The sequence below is a fragment of the Poromitra crassiceps genome (assembly GCF_964638095.1).
Source record: "Poromitra crassiceps genome assembly, chromosome: 11".
NCBI lineage: Eukaryota > Metazoa > Chordata > Actinopteri > Beryciformes > Melamphaidae > Poromitra > Poromitra crassiceps.
Genome location: NC_139643.1, coordinates 24114833 through 24141250, shown reverse-complemented (window position 1 = coordinate 24141250; position 26418 = coordinate 24114833). Strand labels below are relative to the sequence as shown.

At 43.9% G+C, this 26418-nt stretch overlaps 1 protein-coding gene across 4 annotated transcripts; it reads right to left on the bottom strand.

Annotated features, from left to right (window-relative positions):
- Window positions 1-527: 527 nt before the first annotated feature.
- On the bottom strand, window positions 528-14587 carry LOC310785619 (homocysteine-responsive endoplasmic reticulum-resident ubiquitin-like domain member 2 protein). Of its 4 annotated transcripts, none has more exons than XM_083646755.1 (9): window positions 14472-14587; window positions 13726-14004; window positions 8775-8852; window positions 8151-8267; window positions 6388-6524; window positions 5910-6032; window positions 5526-5813; window positions 3979-4093; window positions 528-1869 (listed from the first exon to the last, which is right to left on the bottom strand). In XM_083646755.1, the coding sequence occupies exons 2-9, from the start codon at window positions 13870-13872 to the stop codon at window positions 1702-1704; spliced, it is 1173 nt and encodes a 390-aa protein (XP_083502881.1). In that variant the 5' UTR covers window positions 13873-14004; window positions 14472-14587; the 3' UTR covers window positions 528-1701. The 4 variants fall into 4 exon arrangements, with proteins under 4 accessions (XP_083502881.1, XP_083502882.1, XP_083502880.1 ...); XM_083646756.1 differs by having other exon boundaries at window positions 13726-13892; window positions 14472-14580; XM_083646754.1 differs by having other exon boundaries at window positions 13726-14001; window positions 14472-14579.
- Between the last annotated feature and the right edge of the window lie 11831 nt (window positions 14588-26418).

Here is a 26418-nt window from a genome sequence, read left to right as displayed (position 1 = left end):
GGATGAATTTCCCCATGGGGATAAATAAAGGATAACGACAACTTACACTGACATTTCAAATTTGCAGAGAACTGGGACCCCAAATGAGACCTTTGGTGTAGATTCGGGGTAGTTGGTTTCCGGGTGGAAACAGGAGAATGAGAGATATTTATACCCACTGTGGGTTAAGTCATATTGCTCTTACGTCTTCCAATATGAGAAACCAAAAATACCTCACGGGGCCAATCATACCTCTTCAGCCTGTTAATGACTGCAGGGTTCGGCTACGCTGGGAACATTTCCTTCATGAACAGAGGAAGACTTTGAAGTCATAGAGGAAGAATGTTGATTAGCCTACATTGACCTATGTTGACAAGTCCTGTATTGTCGAGTAGGTCACGCTGCCTCACAGTACCATCCTGACACTGAAGATCAGAACCAAGAGCACTTTGGGTCACAGGCTTCATCACGTCCTCCTCACCCTCATCGGAATGAAAACATCCAACACAACACAAGTAATAGTACGCAAATAAGTCCAATTTTAAGAAGACACATTTTATGTACTTTTAAAGACCAAAACCATTCATTTCAGTTATCAGAGATGCCACATGATTTGGGGCTATAATTGGCTGTAGCAGAGCATTTGGACTACAATGGCCATTTTAAAATTATTTACTTTAACACAACCACTCCTACAAAATAGTAAATATACTAATAAAACAATTTCAACAAATCTTGCAACTACTTTACAAAGACAATACGTATTCAGGTTGTCAAACAGAAATAGTGCTATGATGACGACTGTACAATATTACAAAGGTGCATCCTGTCCCTATTTGACGACGACCGATTATTCTACCAGAACGGTGACTACTCTTATTTTCGACTACGTTTACAAGGAGTCAAAAGCAATCCTTGTATTTTGCACTCTCACTATGTTACGGTCATTGAAGAATGCAAACCCCTTTTTGTCTTTATTTCAGACAAAGCAGTGTCCGCGAACACGTGGGGTTCAGGTTCAATCAGTGAGATTAGTGTTCGGCCTCCCGAGTTGAAGTCGGCGACTACTTGGGGGACCGACGCTGTGGCTGGATGGCATAACTAGAAGACCTAAGGCATCCATTGGTACCAACCATGTCACGCTAGCTTGTCGGGAAGGGGGCTAAACGACGCTCCAGATTTAGGCTCAATTTTGGTGAGGGGGAAAAATAGGCGTGGCCATTTTCTCTCACTTTCGAGATATCTGAATAAGAATGGGTTCTATGGGTGCCCACGAGTCTCCTCTTTACAGACTTTATGCATTTTATGCTAATCTCATGCAAAAACAAATAAACAATAAAAAAAGAAAAGAAAATGCCATTTTTGCATGCAGTATACATGTTATTTTTCGCCTATTCTATTCGAATATTTCTGCATACTGGAAACAGTCTTGGAATTGCATAAAACGGGTATGACTGTAAAGCTGAGACTCTGGTGGATTCAAGGAGCCCAGTTGTCTTCATCATGTGTGATGATGTTAGTCCCCGTAGCAGCCATTTATTTGACCTCACCTCACCGTATAAAATGAGCTATTGCGACCTCTAGGCATTCAGGGGATGTATGGCTCTCCTAGGTGTATTGACAATAAGGGGGTTTCTGAGCAGAACAGAATTGCTCACCGAACAACATTCTTTTATACCAAATCACAGCATGAATTTCTTGGTCGGCCGTGGAGCCGGTGGTTCAGTTAGCAGCGTGTGGCGGACCCTCCGGGATGAGGGACATGAAGAAGGTTATGATGAAGGACCAGGTGGAAGACAGGAAACCCGTTTGGGGGTTGCTGTTGGGATCCTCTGCCCCTTCCTCTCCGCTCTCCCCATCGTCATCCAAGCCTTCATCCATCACCCGTTCCTAATCGGGAGAAAGTCAAGATTATAGCACACTGCCCACAGCATATCAAATTAACCCATTGATACCTGATGCAGCATTTGTGTGTGTATCCCGACCGTCTTAAAGGGATACACACACACATGAGGGATGTATACACGCAAATGCTGCATCAGGTATCAATGGGTTAAATATGTTTAGCTCTGGTCATACAGTGCGCCGGACTATAAATGAAAAGGTTTTCGTTGCGAAATTTGAATGTTACACCATTTCAAAAAACTTGACATTCTTTTTCAAAATAATTGTTGTCATGAAAATAAAGCACAATACTGTTTACTATTAAAGTGATGAGCCATCTTAAGAACTTAACTTACAGTTATGTTTTGCAGATATAAATGTTTTTTTTTAGATGTCAAGATTCCCATACTATTATTTCACCGTAGTTACTAATGGATAACAATATGTAATTACAACTTGACAATTTGGAGATCGACGTTAAACGATTGTAATGTTAGATGACAGAATCGCAATCAAAATCAATCAATCTTTTCAGTAACCAAATAGGTTGCATTTTCTCCCATTGGAATTGCAGCTCATCATTTCAGCTGGAAGCATACATTTGAGCAATGGCTGTGAACAACATCCACTTACATGCGGAAACAAAAATGCTCGAATGCTGCAGAATTATCATACGCAGAGAAAAGTGTTATGGGAGAAAATTTAAGTTCCATTGACCTCGTGTCATAAGACACACAGCTATTGTTATGAGTTATTAATCATAAATGCACATAGACAAAGGCAATACAGACTCATACTCAAGATAACCTATGAGGGACATTAGCAGCTCTTTCTATCTCACACCGTGCTCTGTCATGGGGGCCTTGCAGGGCTCAGAGTTGCCTTCAAAACCCGCGTCGAGACAGATGCAGATGCAGGTTCACATAGTGACATATTTCATTCCATTCTTAAATTCCATTCCACATAAACAGACAGCTTATGTCATTCTGGCCGTGAGCGGAGGACAGTGACAAGCTCACTCAGAGATGTGGCCTTGGTGGACTTGTCTTAGCTACAGCACCCCCCCACGCCCCTCTCGATTCCTGCATCGCTCTGTGAGCTGGTCAAAACATAGCTTGTGAAGAGATGTAAGATATGTGAGAACACTATTTCAGATATGTGAGAATAGAAGACAGTATAAAACCTTTGACTGTGTGTCTTTCTGTACTGAGCTTCCTGATCTGGAAACAAGCAAGCTTTTCCAGGGAGCCAGTCTCTATGCAAATGGAAATCTTCTGCTTGCAAAGATTTATGTAATGGCTGAATACATTTATGTGAGAGAACTTTCCTGACTCCTGGCTTTATTATTATTTTGATGTCACAACTGGTTTTCTAATGCGGGAGAAGAATGACGTTGATACAAATTCCATTCTACAACAAAAGTGGTTTGCTTCCCTGATTAGGTTCCCTGTGAGCTCAAATGTGACAGCAGTTGACAGAAGTTTTTATTTTTGCCTCGCCATGTCACACTGAGGATTTTTTTTTTTTTTTTTTATTCACCACTTACTGCCAAGACAAACCTCTTTGTTTGGTGCGATCGTATTATCAGCTTTTCAAAAACAGATTTCTTCTACTCTTGTGGGAAACTAGTCCGTGAATGCACTATAGAGACAGTCGGCATGTGTGGGAACGCCCACAAAATGTTATACGGCTGGCGCGCGAGTGGGGTAAAACCGTCCATATATCTCAATGGGCTGACTCTCCAAAGGAAGGTGCTGTAGCTCTAAACTACAGGTTTGGGGATTCTAGAGCAGAACACAAGACGTCTATTCAGATGTGCATTTACTGCCTCTGGTTGAATCCCTGATCGTGTTTGCCTGGGCTGGGCTAGCAGCTAAATTCTAACTTTGCTGAATGGATCGAACGGGGGATTTACCCCGACCTGACCACGCCCCCAGCTAGGCTGAGCCAGCTAACCAGCGTCTATGACGAGACATCGCCTCAACCTATAATGAGCTGGAAAATGGCACGTCATGTCATTGTGTATAACTGATATCATCATACTGATTGTCACTGAGGTACGATCAGCCTGGGGGAATGTTCTTGGTAAAGGTGAGACGGATGAGTCACAGCTACCATTTCTTGCAAGTCGTGGTTCTGTAGCTCCGCCTCCACGTCGTCCTGATTGGCCCCGTCTCCAGGAAGCTGGAGTTCGTTCTCCAGGTTAAAGGGAAACCAGCCTGCTTGGTGCCTGCACACACGCGCACACAAAAATCACACAACCTCCTCGGCATCCTGCGTATTATGACCTTCAATGGAACACTGCACAGTTCATAGATAAAGATATGGTACAGGTCAGGATGGAGAAATACGCGTCCGGGGACAAACTTCTTCCAACATCCTGCATGTTTTTTTTTACTGGGGGTCCATATTGATGTTATATGGAGGAAACCCCAGGGGGGCACGCGAAGAACATGCAAACTCCACACAGAAAGGCCCTTTTCACGAGATAGCCCACCTGGGCACTAGGCACCGAAGGCATGGGGAGACACACCCGCAGCGCCAACAGCGTCCCAGGTGAGAATTGAACCCAGGACCTTCTTGCCGTGAGGTGCGAGTGCGAGGCAAGAACGTGACCACTGCGCCACTGTGATTTCATGCTTGAGTAAAACAGGACAAAGTCTATTGAAGTCACTGACATTCCATCAGAAAGCATTGAGAACTATGGGGGCTTGATTTAGCAAATGAATGATTTCAGTGACAAAATTCTTCAAGAATAAATCACTCTGGGTTTCAATGACAGAAGAGATTAGAGTGCGAAATGATGATACTGGTTTTTGAAAACCCATGCCAATGATGATATTTTAATTTTCGAAAGGTCTCAATAGCAGATTTACGGTATCTTTCAGAATGGTTTTCTTATCAGGGTGGAAAAACCTCTGAAATAGCATTCTGAATCATGGCATTGACCTCGACTCCGATCTGCTCTGCAACAGACCAGCTGCCTTGAGACCAACATGAGATACTAAACGTCTCCATGGAAACCCACACAAATGAAATGATTTTAGGCTTAGCATAGGGTGACCAGATTAGGCTCTGGTTTGACCAAGTACAACTATTTTTATAAACATGAAATAAATGGCGGCTGAAATCCCTTGTTGTGGACAGCATCAGGGCATCTCTAAAACACCCGCCCAAGATGCATCACTCTGCTGACACCTTTCAGGGCCAAAACGTCAGTGGAATGTTTTGCAGAACAGAACGGAACACACGTACTGGAAAAAACTGGGATCTTTCTTTTAGGGCCAGAGTCAGACCTCTTGTCCTGAACTATACGGCTTTGATTTTGGCTGCATTTTGTAGCGCTGCAGATCTTGGCTAGCCTGGTAAACCAGCCCGTCACGTGAACTCACATTTTATTTGGTTCTCCGTGACGGTCTGGCCCCGGCGCCATGGGGGGGGTTTAGCAGGGGCGGGAGCATGGGCGGGCGTAGTTGCCTTGACAGACAACTCCTTCAGCCAATCAGCGTCGGATCCAATCAAACCCAAAGTTCTACAGACAGGATATCTGATATTTAACAAAAGGCCAAAATAAGCAACCCATATATTGGTTTGCACATTTAGGCCTTATGAGCAAACCAATACATTGGTCTAACCCTAAACGAGGTACAAAGTTCACTCACAGGTAAAGCACCAGCATGGCGCCCATCACCATGACGAAGCGGCTGAAGGAGGAGTAGAAGTAGACGATGCTGAGCAAGATGGCAGCGCGCGATATGGTGTACACCCAGTCCAGCCAGTCCCGGTTCTGCTCCTCCTCGTTCAGGACCTCCCCTCCCTGGGCGTTCATCTGGACCTCCGGGTTGCCACGGCGATCGGCCTGGGGACGCTGGCTCCGAGGGTCCGATGGGTGCGGCCGCGGAGAGGGCTGGTCCGGCCTGAGAGGCTGAGCGGAGGCAGCCAACATCTGACTGAGGGAAGCACAAGGGCGATGTTAACAAAGTGGAGACAAAAGCTTTGTAAACATTTACTAGAAACGGTCGAGACAGAAACACATGTTGACTTACTAGTGCATGTAGTACTGGCGGGCATATATCTGCTGCCACCACATTAGTGTCATGGGGTTGTAATATGCAGGCATGTTTGTGGGAGGAGCCGGCTGTGGGGAGTACTGCGGGGGCCATGTTGAACTGCAAAAGAGAAGAAGATTAAAATCACAAGAACACTCATATTACTGTAGACGTGCCACACACTTGACCTTTGATGATATATACAGTAATCTGAGATGAATTGGTTATGATGAGTTATCATTGACTACAGAATAAGCAGACATAGCCAAGATAATTTCCTCATTGGAAAATGTAATAATAGCTTCACAAAAATTATTTCACAGCCAATAGCAGCTCTGTATTAGCATGGCCAAAATGTTGTATCTTTAATTATGTTCTTATTGCTGTATTGTCTTCTTTATGTTTTGTCCTATTTTTTTCCATATCCCATAGTGTTAATAAGGAGACCTGTGCATAAAGGAGTCTGGAGGCTTACCTGTGCATAAAGGCTGGGTGCATCGGGTAGTAAGGGAAGGAGCCCGCTCGCTGTCGGAGTCCATCACTGCTCTCTCCAGTCAAAGGGGATTGGCTGTCCTGACCAGGGGGGGCGGGGCTATATGAATTTTGAAGTGTCTGCAACCGGGGAAAAGAACAGTCTGAATATGATAATAATAAGAATAAGAATAAACTTTATTTACAATAGCGCCTTTCAAAACCATTGTTACAAAGTGCTTTACAATAAATAAAAGCATAGAATAAAAACACATAGAAAATAGAAAGTAAACGCAGATCAAATGTACTGAACATCAATTTATAGAAAATGGTTACAACAACAGGAACGATGGAGTTTGTATCATTACAAAATCAGTGGTATATCTGAAAACTATAAACTGTTTTGCAGGCATTCATTTAGTTTGAGTTTATTCGAGTTAAGGTGTGGACCAGTGATGTCATTCATGCACAAATGACATCTCATCTTAACCCCCTGTGTGCTAAATCTCAGCACAGTTAGATACAACATATTGGCCATGTGCTCAGAATATGTATACAATATCTATGCAATGCTTTTATGGGGCGTCTGGTTACTGTAGATGTAAAATCACTCGACTACCACCTAGTGCTCAGTTTCCCCCCTGGGGGATTAATAAAGTATTTCGTATCGTATCGTAGACCCGGGTTCTGCCGTACTTACGGCACACAATTAGTCATGTCTGCAGGTGGGATATGAGTCCTGGTCGCTGCACCTCACTTTCAATTTACATGCAGATCAAACTTATATATACATCAGCTGTATGCTAATCTGTTTTGGACATATTAACCAAAAGTGCATGGATCATTTTGCTGCAACAGTGTCCCCCCCTCCCCCCCCCTCACAGATGTCAACCTGTCCTGAGGACGCTTCAGTAAACTCAGACTATGGTTTTCATGCTCCTGCTGCTCGCTGCTCACCTCTCCTGGCTTTCTGCCTGTCTGAGCAAACTGTGTTTTTATATCTGTGTGCGTCAGAGAAGCTGGGTGACTGTGAAGCTGATCCCTCTGCAGCAGCATCTGCCTGTCGTGTGGAGCCACCAAGTTCTTGCGACTAAGCTTCTTCTGAATGCAATGGCATACAACATTCGGTTTAAAATGTCAATTCCTTCTGAGGATGCTTGAGTAAGCTCAGACTATGGTTTTCATGCTCCTGCTGCTCACCAGCATTCTGCATGGCTGAGCAAACTGTGTTTTTATATCTTTGTGCGTCAGAAGAGCCGTGTGACTGTGAAGCTGGTCCCTCTGCAGCAGCATCTTTGGGATTATAAGATCAGAGATGTGGGTAGGAGCCTTTCGCGTGTAGCGCCTCAAAAGCTAAAAGCAAGATCTTAAAATCAACTCTAAAACTAATAGGAAGCCAATGAAGGGAAGCTAAAAATGGAGGTTATGGTCCTATCTTTTATTCCTAGTTAAAAGCCTTGCAGCTGCATTTTGAACTAATTGCAGGGGAGAGAGGGACTTTTTGCTTAGACGGGAGTAGAGAGAATTAAAGCATGGATGACCTTCTCAAGGTCAGCAGAGGACAAAAAAGGACCTAGTTTCAGATATATTCCTCAGCTGAAAGAAACAGGAGCGTACCGCACTTTGTACTTGGAAAAGGTGAGCGCATCTTTTTGCTCCACAAGGAGCCGTAGATCAGGGTGGATGAGCTGGATGATGGAAGGTCTGGTGTGATGATGAAATCAATGGCAATGTATGGAGAGGTGTGAGCAGAGCAGGTGAACCCACCGTGGGAGCAGCTGGGGAGCTCTCCTGGGACTTGTTACTGTGGCTGCTGTGTGGCTTCGGGGAGCCAGGAGGAGTGCGTGAGGCGCACACCAGGTGAAGCATGTGGTACTCGTCCTGCTGTGGAAGCCACCAGGACTCGTTAGCAAAAGACAGTCGGACAATGACATCATTTACCTTTCCTAAGTCCCGCCCTTTTTGCTGTGTGCTCCAATAACAGTTGAGCAAAGCTAGGCTTGTAGCAGCCTATGGAGCCAGCCTAGAGTGCGTGCGTGATGACACAATCTCATTCACTCTAGAAGACTTTCCAGGCTGCACCTTTTACTAAATTCACACATTTTAAATCTGGGACAGGGCGCTTTAGTTTTTCCTACCTGTCCTGTACAACATTGATGTTCTATGAAAACGTTCTTGTGCGCGTGTTGTAACAAAGCACGTCATCACTTGCGCCAAAGATCGATAGAAACTTGATTCTTACAGGTTCCCCCTATTCACCTTATGCAGCCCCGCCCACTTGACCCATTGTATCACGACTTCCTGTTTGCCAAGCTTTTGTCTGGGCAGAAAACGATGTAACGGACAGAAAAAGAGAGGAGAACAAGGCCTGCGACGACGGAGAAGACCTACCTTTCTGAGCACATCTTTCAAGGTGAAGTGATCCAAAAGGAGCTTCCCAGAATACACCAGCCTCTGGTCTTTGGAGCTCTAAAAACACAATATTATAATGATGGTAAACGGGTCAAAAGGAGAGGGCTTGCACAGTATATGGGCAACAATACATTTCACTTAATTTGTTTGGTCCTTCTTAAAAAAACAAAATCACATAATCAATATTCAATTCAAACAGAATCATATTTCTAAGCATGAAAATATGGATCTTTAGAGATCACAGCATCAGACGGGGTCTTAACAGTGGATTAGACAGATCGCACAACAAGGTCAAAGCGTGTCCTCTTTCAGCCTTCATTTAGAACAGGATCATGCAGAAATACACCTAATCACCCATTTTAAAACCTGGCAAAATTGCAACTGAAATCCTCGCATACTAGATTCAAGAGGCCTCCTGGTTAAATATGCCAAACCAAATACATGTACTGTATAAACAGGAAGAAGAGCACAGGCTGTGCTGTCTGCACTTCCTGAGATTTGGCCATAACTTCACAAGGACGTGATCTGGCCCCTGTGTGCGTGTTCAATGACTACATTCGAGCAGAGCGGAAACACGGCCACGTCAGATAAGCAGCACAATGGCAATTTCAATGCCGTCGTTTCAGCCTGATGTCAAATCTATGCTGCCAAGAGGCTCCTTCAGTCACTATAATTTTGTCAGCCACCTTCCTTCAGTTTGAGAAATGCTATCAAGGTAAACCGAGTCCATGTCATGAACAATGCGAACACATTTCTGTGCTATTGTGAATCACACCGGAGGAAATTGTGACGAATTCACAGCGAGGAAAAATGTGACGCAGCAAACAAAAAAACAGGGAGCAGCAGCGCTAACTTTTGATCACCCGTCTACTTACGGTGGTGACAGGATTAGCCAGTCCACACAAAAATAGCAAGTGAAGGTCATTATAAATATGGCTATAATAGGTCGTCTGGGGTAGCCTTAAAGTCGAGGTGAACCCGTTCGTCACGTGCATCCGAGTCCGTTTCAGACTGAAAACAAATTGAGAGGCGGACCATATACGGTGTCGATGATTTGATTTGACAATTCTGTCGACTGGCTTTGGTATCGGCCAATCCTGGCGTGTTCCACCCCCAAATCGGGTGGGATTCAGCGTGTTGTCGTGCTACGCGAGTGGGATCCGCGGAGTACCATGCAGCCACCGGCTTCGTGCGGAACGAGCGGACAATCCGAAGCATGGGTGCTGCCCGCCTGCCTGGAATCTCCGAGAGACGACCCCCGACAGCCAGGGAGGCTCAGAGGTGCGCGCCATTATCGTTATAAATGTAAATAATATTCCTGGAATGCGTGTTTTAACGAGCCAGTTACATTTCTTTGCATTCTTAGAAATTACCGTTTGATTTAGTTTGCATAATTGCTCAAGTTAGTACCGGTAGTTAGTTTATGGGCTAGAAACTCTGCCAGATGACAGGCACTAGGTGCCATTTTCCCCTTCATTTGGAAGAGAAAATTATCCTGAAATGAAGATTTGGTTGACAGCTGCATGTCGTGAAATAATTGGTTGAAATGGGGTAGAAATTTGATAGTACTTGGTAGGGGTGGGAGAAAAAATCGATTCACCTAAGTATCGCGATTTTTAATGTCACGATTTTTTGGATCGATCTTTTATTCCAGAATCGATAATCGCAAATTAAAAAAAAAAAAAAATTTTTTTTTTTTTTTTTTTTTGGTGCTTGCAGTCAGGCCACTCACTGAACAGCAGGCTAGGCGCCGCCTACTGGTTTACTAGTGGTTTTATTACTTTATTAGTTAGTCTGAAGTAATAATTACACTTCAGGGTTAAAGTGGGTGCATCTCATTGTAAAATTGGACTTCAAACGGCCCAAATCTGGCTTCAAACGGCCCAAATTTCACGCGCGTTGGCCCATATCGGCCTGGCCTGCTTGGTATCTAATGCCCGGCCTGAATTATGATCCCAGTCCGCCCCTGTTTTTAACTATATCGCCCAGCCCTACTCATGATATATAATATACAGTCTCTAGTGTATGATTCAACTTTTCCCATGTTCTAATCTAGTGTAAAAAAGCAAACAAACTGAAAAAAGAAAAGAAAAAAATAAACAAAAATCGCAATAAATCGTAATATCGAATCGCAATAATCGTAGAATCGCAATAATCGTGAATCGCAATATATATCGAATCGGCACCAAAGTATCGTGATAGTATCGAATCGGGAGATAAGTGAATCGGCACAGCCCTAGTACTTGGTGACGTCAGCAAACTGTACATTACTGTTATCAATGAAATCTTGAAAAATGAACTTTTGATGTGAAAAAGTGTGAAAAAGTAAATAAATTTGAGTTTTATGATTTTTTTTGCATACAGTATTAAATAGGTGCACTGCATACCCAGATATTTGAACTAAAAGAAAAGAAAAGTAATTTTGGGGTTCAGCTCGACTTTAAGGTCTTAATCTTGTGACATTTTCATATGAACAAATGTCGTTTTTTCTTCTCTCCATCACCAGCTGATATAACACAATATTGATTCAACCTGTATCCAGTTCATGACAGCTTTCACATTTACTTTTCTGTACAAAATACGTAAAAAGATATCACAGACAGTACTACTGTCGGCACTGGTTGATTAGGTGATGTTGCAAAAAATAAAAAAAATCACAGATTATCATGTTAACACATTGACTGCCAGCCGTTTTTTTCTTGCTGTAGGTAGCTTCTGCCAAGCCGTTTTTTGAGGATTGTGGCTCATTTTACAAGCGCCGAGGATTATTTTCTGCTTGGAGTTTGTGAACATACAATATCTCAAAAGTACTAATAGAATGTGTACTTTCTCTGTCTAAAAGAGTTAGTTTGTAGAGTTAGTAGTTATGTAAGCATTATCAGTTGAATACAGCATGGTTTTAGCATGAGAAAAAATATTCAGAGATAAACGGCTTTTTGTGAAATTCGATAGAGCTGTCACTTTAACCATTCATTTTTGGCTCTCTCTCTCTCTCTCTCTCCCTCCCCCTCTCGCTCTCTCTCTCTCTCTCTCTCTCTCCCTTCCCCTCGCTCTCCCTCCCTCTCTCTCTCTCTCTCTCTCTCTCTCCCTCCCTCTCGCTCTCCCTCCCTCTCTCTCTCTCTCCCTCCCTCTCGGGAGGGAGACGCACTAGGTTTAATCCTAGTGAGAGGGGGAGAGGGAGAGAGAGAGAGAGAGAGAGAGAGAGGGAGGGAGGGAGAGAGAGAGAGCGAGAGAGAGAGAGAGAGAGAGAGGGAGAGAGCGAGAGGCAACTCCTCCCTCTTCTTGGCTGCCGCGGCCGTCACAGTCTCAGTGCTTTTGCTGCTCTCCTGTGCCTGTCTGCAGGCTGCTGTTTGAGGAAGTCGGCATGGACTCGCTCGCTTCTTGGGAGTTTTGGTTGAGAGAAGCTTTTGCGATTCTGGTCATATTTATGCTGCGTGTTTCAAAGTGTGTTCCACCTGTAATGTATTATGTAAATTTGCAATCCCGCATCGCCAGCAATCAGTGCGAAAACGAGAGCGTTTTCCCCCAACCATTTTCATGAGAATGTAATACTGTAAAATCGCCTCGCCATTTCCTTGAATGGCTTTGCTCCCTTTTTCTTTGATTTCGCTCGTCTGGGGGAGCACTGTCAACACTTAGTGGGTCGGTAAAATAGATTATACACATTCAATACCTCCAATAATTGTACAGGAGACGTAAAAGGGATTGATCAACGCCCCACCGTCAAAAAAAAAAAAACGTTTTTTTTGACGTATCCATACGTCGCTGGCAGTCAAGCGCTGGATTTTTTTTGACGTATGCATACGTCGCTGGCAGTTAACGTGTTAACGTAAAATAAAAAAAAGGACCACATTTGGTGACTGAAAGAGCAATGCTTCACATCCCTGGCCCAGCTCAGATGAAGCAGTTTCTTGGGATGCTAGTTCTAAACTGGACTGTAAAATATTAAGACAGTGTGATATACTTAAGCAATATAGCATGAGAGCAAGTGTGTTGTGGCGAATATATCCCGCTGATCGAGTGGGATAACAGCTTATCAGCGGGATATATGCCACAACACCACGCAGCTCGAGTGCTATATTGCTTTTATAAAACGGTTTCCAAGTATAATAATATAATAATAATAATACTATAAGTCCGACTGGCATGGTATTCTGATAGAGTCAGTTGAAACACTACTGTAAGGCGGGACCGCAAGAACGTGCGGGTGATTTGATTGGATCGTTCTGGAGACTGAAGTTGACATTGGCCAATCCTGGCGCTTGCTGAGAAGCTGAGAGCTTTCTGGAAACCCTGACAGGCAGCTCGAGTGCAGCGCTGCATTCTCAGCGCTTGCTGAGAAGCTGAGTGCTTTCTGCAAAGCCCGACACCAACTAACGTTACGGGGTTAAATGCGGGGTTAAATGCGGGGTTAACAGCCTTTTTTTTGCAAAGAAGACATTAGCCCGCATCTATTCTTGTACAAAACATAATTTTCTGCAAAGTATTAGTAAAGTTATAAGCGAAGATCGATTCACAAGGATCTGACAGCTGTCGCCGCCATTTGTTTTTTTTGAGGTAACCAAAGGCTTTTAGTAAGAGAGTTGCCATGGCAACCAATAACCCATGGCCATGGGTTATTGGACTCGGTTACTGGATTTATACAATGGCTGTGAACCAATCAGATTGCTTGATTTGAGAGAGCCGTTTTATAATGATATTTATCAACAGTCCACAGTCTCTAAACTAATTTTACACCACTCACTACCTGAATTTGAATGTACAAACCCACAGATACCAACACACAGGTGCTACTAACCAAGGGCAATGGGAACTGCACAGGAGAGGGAAACGATGTGGGAAGAGAGGCACATGAGAGATCCCAGGGGAAATTAACACATGGGCTAATTCACGTTCGTCCGTCCCAGGAGGACTGACCCAAAATACTCACTGGCTTACTGGGGTACACATCTGACAGGTGGGCTTTGAGTTTCTCCACTGTCCAGTTCTGGTAACAATTGATGGTCTGGTCATCGTACTTCTGGTTGGGCGCCTTTATGACAAGGATAACAGGATTGTCCACAACACCTTGATCCATGGCTCAAAACCATCTGTCTTCTGTTGGAAAGGAAAAAACTCCACCAATCTTCAATGCAGCTTCTTCTTGCACTCTGAGCAAAGTTTGAATATTATGTAAAAAATGTAAACTGCAGCTGCAATGTGGATTCTGCTAATTCGTGCAGACAGTGCACAGATGGAACCGGAAGAGGAAAACAAATATTAGTCTAAAATGGTAAAGCATGAGGTTTGCATGACTACAATTATGGACTAAGGTTTGTGCAGAAAGTGTGCGAGCACAGAATTGGCACTGAAGGCACGTTCATATTAGACAGTCTGAGATTTACTTGTTTGCGATGTGCTCTGAATATTTTAAGCAGATAAACACAGGGGCCTAGTCGTACAAGTAATCGGTGTGTTGTAAGCATCGACATAGTAAGTAGCCAAACATTAGCCCGAGATAAAGAAAGTACGGCAGGTTTTGGTAAGATTAAACATAATAGCTGCTGTAGGGTAGCTACTAGCCAGACTACGCTAACATAGCAAAAGTTGTTAGCAAACTTAACTAGCCAAGATAAAACGACCTCAAAAGCAGCCGACTGAAAGCTGATAGATGTAACGTTAGGTTAGTTCGCCTACCTTTGTATTTGTTAGCTTCAGGAGCCGAAATCCATTCAATTTGTATTGAACAAGACAGATAGTTTGCCTTTGAGCTGTTTGTTGATCGCCCAGTTAGCAGAAGAAAATGGGACAACCTAGTGCGGAAATGACGTCACCCGTTGTGTAGCACAGCTGATCAAAAAAAATGAGAAACCGTACCAAAGAACGTACATGGAAAGAAGTGAAATGTAATGTATCACTCCATTGCAACATCAGCGCGCAACAGCAGAGCTACGCATCCGCCATTTTGGCCCCTAAAGTGACTAGATAAACCTGTCTGTGTCTCTGTGGTAAAAACAGCATATAGTAAAGAGGGATTTGACTTGAGACTTAAAACATGAAACATTGGATTTTAGCCTATAGAAAATAGCAAATTTTATTCTTTTAGTTCATTTGATTTGATTGTTACAGCAAAAATAATTCAATAATCATGTTACAAACAAGGAATTTGTCTTTGTGCAGTATGCAGCATAGTGATCACAGAAGACAAAACAATATGACTGAATTGCAGATGTAACCTACAACAGGGACTGTATGTCTGTCTTCATGTATATACAGTAATAAGCCTATTGAATTACATTTGCATGGTCGATTTTGTGATGCAATTGTGGTAGCAGCATTGCATGCTTATGCGAATTCAATCGTAATTGCAATCTACCACCAAGTAGGCCTATGCAAACTATCTTAATGCACAGATTGTTAGAATTACAGATTTTTGAGAAGTCCCAAAAGGTATTATTATAGAAGAAAAAATAATCATACAATGTTAAAGCAAGTAGAAGCACATCTACTGAGAGTCAGTTTCACACCTTGAGGAGACACAAAGGAGCTTGTTGCATACACTGGGGGGCAGTATGCATTCACTTTTCTACTAAAACCAAGTGGAGGAGAGGCAAATAAACCTCTGAAGAGCTTCACTCGGTATTGTTTTCACCCAAACCTCTTAATGTGATTGGATAACATTATAACAATGACACAACAACCATATTGTCGTCATGTATAAAATGTTCCAGAAAGGCACATGTGTGTAACCAGTGCCCGAAGCACTTGTCAGTAGCCTACAGAACTATGAAATGTTATTAACTCACTTGGGAGATTTCTCGTTTGTATATATATATATATATATATATATATATACATATATATATAGTTGTTCTTGTAAAAAATTGAAAATATGATGGCTTGACTATTGCGGACTGTATTCTGCCTTGAAATAAAAATATTCATAAGAGGTACGAAAAATGTAACTCCTTTCACATGCACGACACGTGCATGCACATGCAGTGACGTTGTATCAGAAAACTACAGAATGGATGCAACTCTCTGGATGCAGGCTCTTCTTTTACATAGAAGGTACTGTAACACGGAATCCACATGTCTCTCATGTAACAGCTGTTAACATTGTGCACTTTGATATAGGCCTACTATGCAACCTCTGAAGCCTTAGAGCTTATACAGACTCAGTTGAAGGTCTAATGGGGCATTGATTAATTGAAATTAAATTGCCTTCAACAATTCATCTTGTGTCAATCGTCTATATATCAAAGTGAAAACATTTAGTTTTGAGCTGCACGACCTTCTTACGCACATGTGTTTAGCCAGTCTAAAAGACTATGGTCCCCATGGAAACAGGTTTCCTACTGCAGGAACTCCATAAACAGATTTTATGAACACACACACTCAGAACACACACACACACACACACACACACACACACACACACACACACACACACACACACACACACACACACACACACACACTGTAGATACACTTAGATACAAACAGACAGAGAGGGAGGAAGAGAACAAACTAGTGCTATGCAACATTGTGTCATGCTACATATCTGTAACAGCTTCACATACAGGAAAGTTCTAACTAGGTGTGTCAAACTCATTTTAGTTCATGGGCCCCATGCAACCCAATTTGGTATCAAGTGGGCCAGACAAAGAAAATCAATAATAATTTATAAATTACTAAACCTCAAAATGTTCTGGTTTCTTTTAGTGTAAAGACTTCCAGGTACACTTTAAGTATGTTTTCACTTAAGGCTATCTCAGCTACCATCAAACAAATGATCAAAGCTACTTAATATTTAACTTGCTCCTGAAACCTGGTATACCCCCTTAGCGTTCACACGTCCATCACATTGGATTGAAGGACTTCTCAGTGCAATTTTTACACTTTGCAAAGTCATCCTGTGGGTCGGATTGGACCCTTTGCCGGGCCCCGGGCCGTTTGACAGCACTTTTCTAAACTATATTGGTGGTGGTTTCACCTGTCTGTGGGTTGTCACATTCAGGAAAGTTCTCTACAATATTGGTGGTGGTTTCACCTGTCTGTGGGTTGTCACATTCAGGAAAGTTCTCTACAATATTGGTGGTGGTTTCACCTGTCTGTGGGTTGTCACATTCAGGAAAGTTCTCTACAATATTGGTTGTGGTTTCACCTGTCTGTGGGTTGTCAAGCGGCCCTATGACTCATCCAGGCGCAGTGTGTTCCCCCTCTCTACTCACTCCTCCATTAGCTGTGCTCCATGGTCACGTGGGGAAACAAAACAGGATGGAAGCTTCCATCAGACAAGAAGCATGACTCAACCCTTGCTCTCTAGCAGGCATAGAAGAGTAGAGTAGTAAAACTATAACTCTTCTATGCCGCCTGGGGGTGGCGGGCGGTAGCGCGACCTGTAGCCTAATAATGACTGTAGAAAAAGGTCCATAATGGCCCACCATCAGGCCTGTTGGGGCAACTGACGCCCACGAACCAAGGCGCCAATGACGTAATGATGATGACACCGCCGTGACATCATCGACGATGATGTCAGAGTTCACCTGTGAGGTCATCAGCGATGTCAGACGGTCTAGGCTGACTGTGATGGCAGACGTGACTTTATGAGGTCACCGATGATGTCATACCTCCCCGGACGTTGTGACATCACCAACGATGTCATACATCGAATGTGGGGGGGTATAAAAGGTGTTGTTCTGCTATGATATGTATTTTCTGCAATCTGTAAGCTCTGTATGCTGCTTCTGCCTTGCTCCTATCTGCCTGATATTTCATTAAAGCTTGAAAGACATCTCTGTGGTTCTAAACATAGAAAAGGCAGAGCACACCAAACAAATGTAGCGCCACAGTGAAGCGGTCAAAAACCCTTTGCCCTTCCGGGGTCAAAACACCTGGTGAACCACAGTGAAGCCAGTACCTATATAGATCACCTGAGCCCAGGTAATATGGCATAGCGACACCTCAAGGACATATAAAGCATTACACAAGATAATGACAGGAAATAATAGCAGACCAAATTTGGCTCCTACAACTGTACTGTACTGTATTGTGCTGTACTGTACTGTATTGGACTGTACTGTATTCACTTGGCTAAAGAAATAATTCCCACTAGTGGTGAAAATGCATGTGATGATAGCAGAAGAGTGGTGGCACTGGGGGCGATAAACGACCTATTGAGTCTGCGTTATAGTAATGTCTCTTATCATCGTGTGGTGAGTCATTCGGTTGCATCTCAGACAAGAGGCCCCCATGCGATGGCGATGACCTGACGCTGCCAAATGGAGTCAGGTTAGCTACTACTAGGCGACCTTGACAAACCGATAGAAGCATGATGCAGCATCACAATGAGGCATGCAATCACGTATTATTGCAAACAGCATATCAACTCACCCACAAAATATACAGCACACAATCACAAGTGCCCAGTGCACAGACAGCATAATCAAATTGTTCTTACAATTAGCAGTTCTTCTTTCTTGACTTTTTCTTTGCAAACTCCAGCTAGCTGAGCCTGTGCACTGCTGCAACAAACTGTATGCACGTGGTGGGGCTGATATATGCAAAGTCCGAATTTTCACACAGCGAAGGTGGGACTGTCTCCTTGGCCGACTGGTTAGCGTTCTCGACTTATAATAAAATAGGCAGAGCGAGGCTATGACCCGGGTTCGATTCCCCCCTGGACAGCGAAAGCCATACAGGGGGAGGTAGTGTAACTGCTACTGTCAACCCAGGTTGTGCACATCAGAGCACGCTAGCCCTTGGCCATTGGGATGGTCTCTTTTGAAATAAATAACACAGCAGAGCTGAAAGCAGGTTTCAAAATAAGGCTCACTCGTGAGCCAGGCCCGGTTTTACAGGGGTGCAAAAGCACGCATTGCACCCTTATTTTAATTGTCTGCATGCTCAGTTGAAAAGAGTGGTAAAACAATTTTTTTTTTATAAATGCTGCAGCTGCACACTTACTGTTTAAACTTTAATTCTAATTGTTGTTTTTCTTTGTTCTTTGATGTGAATTTATGGCTTTTTGGCATCCCTAGTCATCTTGTTCTGGAACCGGCCCTGTCGTGAGCTATGGTAGCCTAGTCTCACAGAACTGCAAACGCCCACACCACATGGCTACTACACTTAACCTGACGCTGCCAGATGGATGTAGGTTGCTTCACATTTGTTTCACAACCTTTGCAAATTTGTGAACTCAATACCGCCCCATCTGGCGGAGTCAGGTTATCACGCCTGTGCCATCTGTGGGGTTTGTAAACAGTGCCTTGTATTCACGTTATTTCTGGCAAGCTCAGAATGGTCCCACACAAAACCATTAATAGCATAATACTCAGCAGCCATTCGGCACTATTCAAGCAAGGACATCTCGGTAGCAGCGTTGAAATAAAAAGTGGACCCCCGAATGGTAGAATTCTAGTTGCACAAAAGAAAAGGAACTCCCGGAAGCCATTACCAAGCATTAAAGATAAGTCGGACAGCAGGGGCTTAGTTTCAAGACATGTATTTACAGGGCACCCGTATTCTAAAATGGAGCATGCTCTGGCTTGAAATAGCACATTTGCAAATCAGTATTTCTAAAAAGAAATAATTATAATACAAAATGACTTTTAGAAAGAAAGCAACTGTTAGAAAATAGCTTCTAAGCAGGATAAGACATCACTCATGTCACAGCATTAGAATTTTGCACTGGGGCCCGACTTTGGGGCCAGTTCTATTGAAGTGGGGGCGGGCCAGGGGGGGACACCTCGCCATTCCGAAGTGTCGGCATTCCGATCATTGACTTCTATGCTTTCGGAGAGGCGGCCCTTTTTTATCTCCAAAAAATGTTTCGCCGAGAGGTTAGGTTCTGGGGGAGGTTAGGCTTAGGCGTGGGGGGTGGGAGAGGTTAGGTTTAGGGTTAGGGTCTGGGGGAGGGTTCTTTCGCAATGGCGAGGTTAGGTTTAGAATTTTGTCGGAATGCCGGTATTTCGGAGTGCCGACATTTCGGAATGCCGAGGTGTCCCCTGGGCGGGGGGTAAGTCCCACTATAACGCATCATACCTGCGTTGTTTACCTTTGTTTGAAAAATGCGCACATCCAAGCCGGATAAGGCAGGTGCAGAGCTAGAGGTAGACAAACTAAAAAGCTTCTGGACAGAGCCATGATCTGTTTGAATATAATATAAATAATATAATATAATATAATATAATATAATATAATATAATATAATATAATATAATATAATATAATAATATATAATAATTATATATATATATATATATATATATATATATATATATATATAAGCAATATAGCATGAGAGCCAGTGTGTTGTGCCAAATATATCCCCCTGATCAGCTGCCGAGTGGGATAACTGCTGAGCAGGGGGATATATTCCACAACACATGCAGCTCGAGTGCTATATTGCTTTTATAAAACGGTTTCCAAGTATGATAATATAATAATAATAATAATACTATAAGTCCGACTCCGACTGGCATGTCATTCTGATAGAGTCAGTTGAAACACTACTGTAAGGCGGGACCGCAAGAACATGCGGGTGATTTGATTGGATCGTTCTGGAGACTGAAGTTGACATTGGCCAATCCTGGCGCTTGCTGAGTAGCTGAGAGCTTTCTGGAAACCCCGACAGGCAGCTCGAGCGCAGCGTTGCATTCTCAGCGCTTGCTGAGAAGCTGAATGCTTTCTGCAAAGCCCGACACCAACTAACGTTACGGGGTTAAATGCGCGGTTAAATGCGCGGTTAACAGCCTTTCTTTTGCAAAGAAGACATTAGCCCGCATCTATTCTTGTACAAAACATCATTTTCTGCGAAGTATTAGTAAAGTTATAAGCGAAGATCGATTCACAAGGATCTGACAGCTGTCTCCGCCATTTTTTTTTCTACGTTGTCATTTGAGGTAAGCCTTATTATTACTCTCTTAGTAAGAGAGTTGCCATGGCAACCATGGCCATGGGTTATTGAACTCGGTTACTGGAATTATACAATGGCTGTGAACCAATCAGATTGCTTGATTTGAGAGAGCCGTTTTATAAATATATATATATATGGTTTATAGTAGGCCTTACCATGTCCGCCCCATTCACTTCAATAGAACTGTCCTTAATGTCTGGCCCCAATGCACAATTCGATGTCGGTTCCGTTGGTGTGCCTCTTCCTTCTTTATAAGTTCCTTGCTTGAAGGAAAGGATACCGTAACACTTTATAATAACTGCACGCTATGAAGCATGATTTAAGTATGATTAAATACTTAATTCGTTGTTTATAAAGCATTGTTCATACATTAATACACATTAGTAAGTCATTTGTGCACTGTCTGTTTCCCTTTTCTGTCGAGACAATTACTTTGGGACTTTTGTGAGTCTGCTGGAATGGTACTTCAGATATGACTTACAATCTCAGGCCTTTTTAGGCCTAAATGCTTTTTAAGGCATAGAACATCAGGTGTCATGCTATCCTCCATCTACTGGTTTGGTCTACTGAATAAGACTACAGCAGAGTGTCTTTGCTGTCCTCCCACTCAAGACAAAAATGAAACCTAAGAAAAAGAAATAACTGTGTTGGCATTGTGTGGCACGACGACAGTAGTAGTAAACCTCCCTCTGCCTAGTGATAGTTATTTCCACAAGCCAAGAGACAGAGCATGGCAGGAATAACAGACTCAGATGTGTCAGCACTGTCAATGGGGTTTGACTGCTCATTCAAAACGGCCTGCCTAATCACTTTGTTTGTCAATCAAAAGACATTTAATAGGTGCAAGGCTAATGGAAAACATGAACTGAAGTCCAAGTGCTGTGCAGTGCTGAAGGTGTGTTGTATTATCAAGGTTTCCATAGCTACAGCTTCATCAGAATACAGGACACGTATTGACTACCTCCACTTGAGAGAGCAGAGAGGAGACAAGGTTGAAATGAAGCCCTCTGCACACTCACAAATGGTACCATCAAGTTCAATTAGCAAGTATCCATCTAATAACTTCAGGCTAGTTGTCTGGATATTTACTCAATCTATGTTCATAATGGCCTCTTCGTACCATAGAAGATGATGGTACGAGTTCTCCTTGAATGCCTGGGACATATTTGAAAAGAAACTGCATAAGAAATAATATACCTGATGTTTCTGTAGCTCAATACATCCTGAATGAACACCTGTTGTTCCTGTAGCTCAATACCTCCTGAATGAATGAACACCTCAGGGTTCAAGGGCATCAGCTAAGCAAATGTGACAACCAATGACAATCATTCAAAGGAGGAGTCACTTTGCTATACAGATTGAACTCAAATTGAACTCCTGTCGTGAAACTTTTTTCAGTAGTAGCCTACTGTGTCCTTGACGTCGCGGTGCCGTTTTTGAGATGGTTTGAGATGTCAATAATGACATTCAACCACTAGGGGCGCACATAGTCCATAATGTGTATTATGTCTATAAGGTGTGCATGTGCATTTCACAGATTTAAATTGAATTAAAATGTAAAAATCCACATGCATAAAACGTGCAGTGTAGGTTAGGGTTAGGGGTGCAGTGTGCACCTTGTGAGTGGCGAGGTAAAGACGCACAGTCTCACAGCCACTTTGGACCGTTTCATATGCACTGCAGGTATACATCCCTACTTGCCTCTGCAGAAGACGACGACTACGTTTTTGAACCGTTCCTCCATGTTAGATTAGATATTATCAGTGGAGCGACAGGGTCCTGACCTACCGTTTCCACAGAGACGGTAAAGTCCACTTTTCATTGTCGTGGTGCTGGTGGTGGGGGGGGGGGGGGATGCTGTGATGATTATGCAGCACTTCACCGTAACCCCCTTTAAAGCCTCTCCCTTCATGCGAGTGGGGGTCAGGGGTCGCTGCCCTCCTGCTCCAGCCGCCCCCCACAGGTGTGGCTTGGGGGGCAGGGGCCACCTGGCAGCAGCCACGAGAGCTCGTCAGTAACGGAGCCATTTTATTCAGCTCCATCCTCTTCTCTCCACCTCAAGGGCAGCCAACTTCCTGTTGCTGGGTTACACTAATTGCAGCATTAGTATTCTGCACAGAGCCGCTGCCGGAAGCCGAGCTCCACCAGACAGCGATGGTCAGTGTCGGCTATTGTAATTACAACACAGCAGAGACTCCCTCGTTTGCATTTCTCACACACCCTTGTCGGTTCCGTTTAAAATGCGTTATTCCTTTTGCTTTTCTTCTTCTGACCTTTCGGATTAAGGAGTGCACGGGGCCCATTTCCTATTACTCTCTTTGTCGTTTTGTTCCTTTTGATGCAGGGCCTCCTGTTGATCTTCATACAAACTGATCTCTGCATCGTGTCATCAACCAAGGAAACGCCCAATTATATTAAATGTGCTCTTTAAAGAGGTGCATGGTACTATTATGCTGCAGGACAGCTGAAAGTGTGTTGTTTGCATTTTGAAATGCGATACCTTTTCAGGATAATCAGTAGACGTACTGATTCTGCAGCAGTTATTACTTTTGCTACAATGAATTGTCTAGCGAGTATCGACTGTCTCATACAGTCAAATGCAATACCACAATAAAGGTGTCTGCAGTTGTCTGTGCTTTTCCGCATCTGCGCGTTGGCATTGGACGAATCATGCATTTGTGTTATTTTGTGTAGCCTGCAGCCTTCACAGCAGTTCGAGGTTTTTATTTTCTTGCTGTCAGCCCACTTTCACTTTTATTTCTTCTGAATCAGCAACACCATCAGGCAGGTTCAGGGCTCCTCCATGTGTCTGGCTCCGTCACCATGACAACGTGCTTCATCGAGGAGGAGTTCCTGCACATGTTTGGAGAACAAATGGAGAGCACTTGAAAAATAAATGCAGACTGAAGAGGAAATTAGCAGTCGCGATGTATGGAAATGATTAGGCCGAGTGTGCCGTTGACCTCTGTCAGGGATCTGTCATCATCTCTAACAGACTGTGTATGTACAGGTGCTCCTACAGAGTGCATGCATTGTGTATATGAGGACATGCCTGTGTCTGTGCGTGGGTAACGAGGCGTGGGCGGCCATATTGAAGAGAGAGATGCTCAGTGACGCAGACGATCTTTTTGAACTCTGCGTTACCTTTGACTCTGTGCCACTCGGTATTTATCAGATACACACCAGCCTTGGTTTTCTCTGAAAATCTAGTGTCCACGTTATGCTTGATCTCATCTGTACATTTTTCCTTAACCCCCTGTGTGCTAAATCTCAGCACAGTTAGATGCAACATATTGGCCATGTGCTCAGAATATGTATACAATATCTATGCAATGCTTTTATCTGGTTACTGTAGTCTGGTTACTGTAGATGTAAAAGCACTCGCCTACCACCATGTAGACCCGGGTTCAGCCGTACTTCCGGCACACAATTAGTCATGTCTGCAGGTGGGATATGAGTCCTGGTCGCTGCACCTCACTTTCAATTTACATGCAGATCAAACGCATCAGCTGTATGCTAATCTGTTTTGGACATATTAATCAAAAGTGCATGGATCATTTTGCTGCAACAGTGTGAACCCCCCCCCCCCCCCCCCCCTCACAGATGTCAACCTGTCCTGACGACGCTTCAGTAAACTCAGACTATGGTTTTCATGCTCCTGCTGCTCGCTGCTCACCTCTCCTGGCTTTCTGCCTGTCTGAGCAAACTGTGTTTTTATATCTGTGTGCATCAGAGAAGCTGTGTGACTGTGAAGCTGATCCCTCTGCAGCAGCATCTGCCTGTCGTGTGGAGCCACCAAGTTCTTGCGACTAAGCTTCTTCTGAATGCAATGGCATACAACATTGGGTTTAAAATGTCAATTCCTTCTGAGGATGCTTGAGTAAGCTCAGACTATGGTTTTCATGCTCCTGCTGCTCACCACCAGCATTCTGCATGGCTGAGCAAACTGTGTTTTTATATCTTTGTGCGTCAGAAGAGCCGTGTGACTGTGAAGCTGGTCCCTCTGCAGCAGCATCTTTGCCTGTGCCAAGTTCTTGTGAGTGACTACAGTTAGGCTTCGACATTTTGATGCAAGAAGTGGCATTCTAAATGGGCGTTCAACACCTGTGACATCACTTGTTGCTGGACGTTCTGCTGGGCCAGTTCGTTCATGCACAAATGCCATCACTGGTCCACACCTTCACTCAAATCAACTCTCAAATAACTGTCAAACTAAATGAATGCCTGCAAAACCGTTTACAGTTTTCGGATATGTGCGAGATTATGTGCAAAATAAATCAGCATTGTTTTTCGGTGGATTGTCCCTTTATATGAATCCATTCTGATTGTGAGCGATCACTTCAAACCTGTGCAGAAGCATTTATTCGATGGTAGGCGACTAGGCACGGTCATTGGGGTCGAAGTGCCCTCAATGACGTAAAGCATTATGCCGCGGCTGTCAAAGCAGATCTTAGCCCAAAGGAAGACTTATGGAAGACTGTCTGACATAATCAAACAAATTTTCAAATGATTTCTTGTGGAAGAACAGGGGGGCAGGCAGGGTAAAGTGGAATACTCAAGCCTCCTTCTCAGGGCACATCCATCGTGCAGAAGTCTCCTTTGAATCCCTGCCAGCTCCATGGCTCCTACACCGTGGCTGATGCAAGAACTTGCTTTTGAGGCTCAATAATCTTACATAATATTACATTTGTAATGAATGGTTAGATCTCCAGATACTCATTGTGGCCCAAGACCCTATAAGACCTTTCATTTGGATGGGAATTTCAGTTAAATGCATGGAATAAGATCTGTGGTTAACAAAGTTTATGAAACAGTGAAGTTTGTGTTGTTGTTTTCTAAACGCGATTTTCAGAAAACACCTACTTATTTCATGCATTTAACCGAAATTCCCATACAAAAATTCCAATGTCTTTTCCCCATATGAACCAGCAGCACAGGGACTTCCGGGGTAAGCCTACAAAAATACGTCATCCCTGCGGTACTCTATGGTGGCGATAAAAGTGATCCAGAGGCCTGTGTAATGTGACCCCCTCCATCCAGAGGCCTGTGTAATGTGACCCCCTCCATCCAGAGGCCTGTGTAATGTGACCCCCTCCATCCAGAGGCCTGTGTAATGTGACCCCCTCCATCCAGAGGCCTGTGTAATGTGACCCCCTCCATCCAGAGGCCTGTGTAATGTGACCCCCTCCATCCAGAGGCCTGTGTAATGTGACCCCCTCCATCCAGAGGCCTGTGTAATGTGACCCCCTCCATCCAGAGGCCTGTGTAATGTGACCCCCTCCATCCAGAGGCCTGTGTAATGTGACCCCCTCCATCCAGAGGCCTGTGTAATGTGTCCCCCTCCATCCAGAGGTCTGTGTAATGTGACCCCCCCCATCCAGAGGCCTGTGTAATGTGACCCCCTCCATCCAGAGGCCTGTGTAATGTGACCCCCTCCATCCAGAGGCCTGTGTAATGTGACCCCCTCCATCCAGAGGCCTGTGTAATGTGTCCCCCTCCATCCAGAGGTCTGTGTAATGTGACCCCCCCATCCAGAGGTCTGTGTAATGTGACCCCCTCCATCCAGAGGCCTGTGTAATGTGACCCCCTCCATCCAGAGGCCTGTGTAATGTGACCCCCTCCATCCAGAGGCCTGTGTAATGTGACCCCCTCCATCCAGAGGCCTGTGTAATGTGTCCCCCTCCATCCAGAGGCCTGTGTAATGTGACCCCCCCCCCTCCATCC

Coding starts and splice junctions, on each gene's coding strand:
- LOC310785619 (XM_083646755.1), bottom strand. CDS start 13,872: ATGGATCAAGGTGTTGTGGACAATCCTGTTATCCTTGTCATAAAGGCG. Junction 6,525..8,150: donor GCTCCCCAGCTGCTCCCACG/GTGGGTTCACCT, acceptor CCCCGGTTGCAG/ACACTTCAAAATTCATATAG. Junction 1,870..3,978: donor ACCACGACTTGCAAGAAATG/GTAGCTGTGACT, acceptor TCTCCCGATTAG/GAACGGGTGATGGATGAAGG.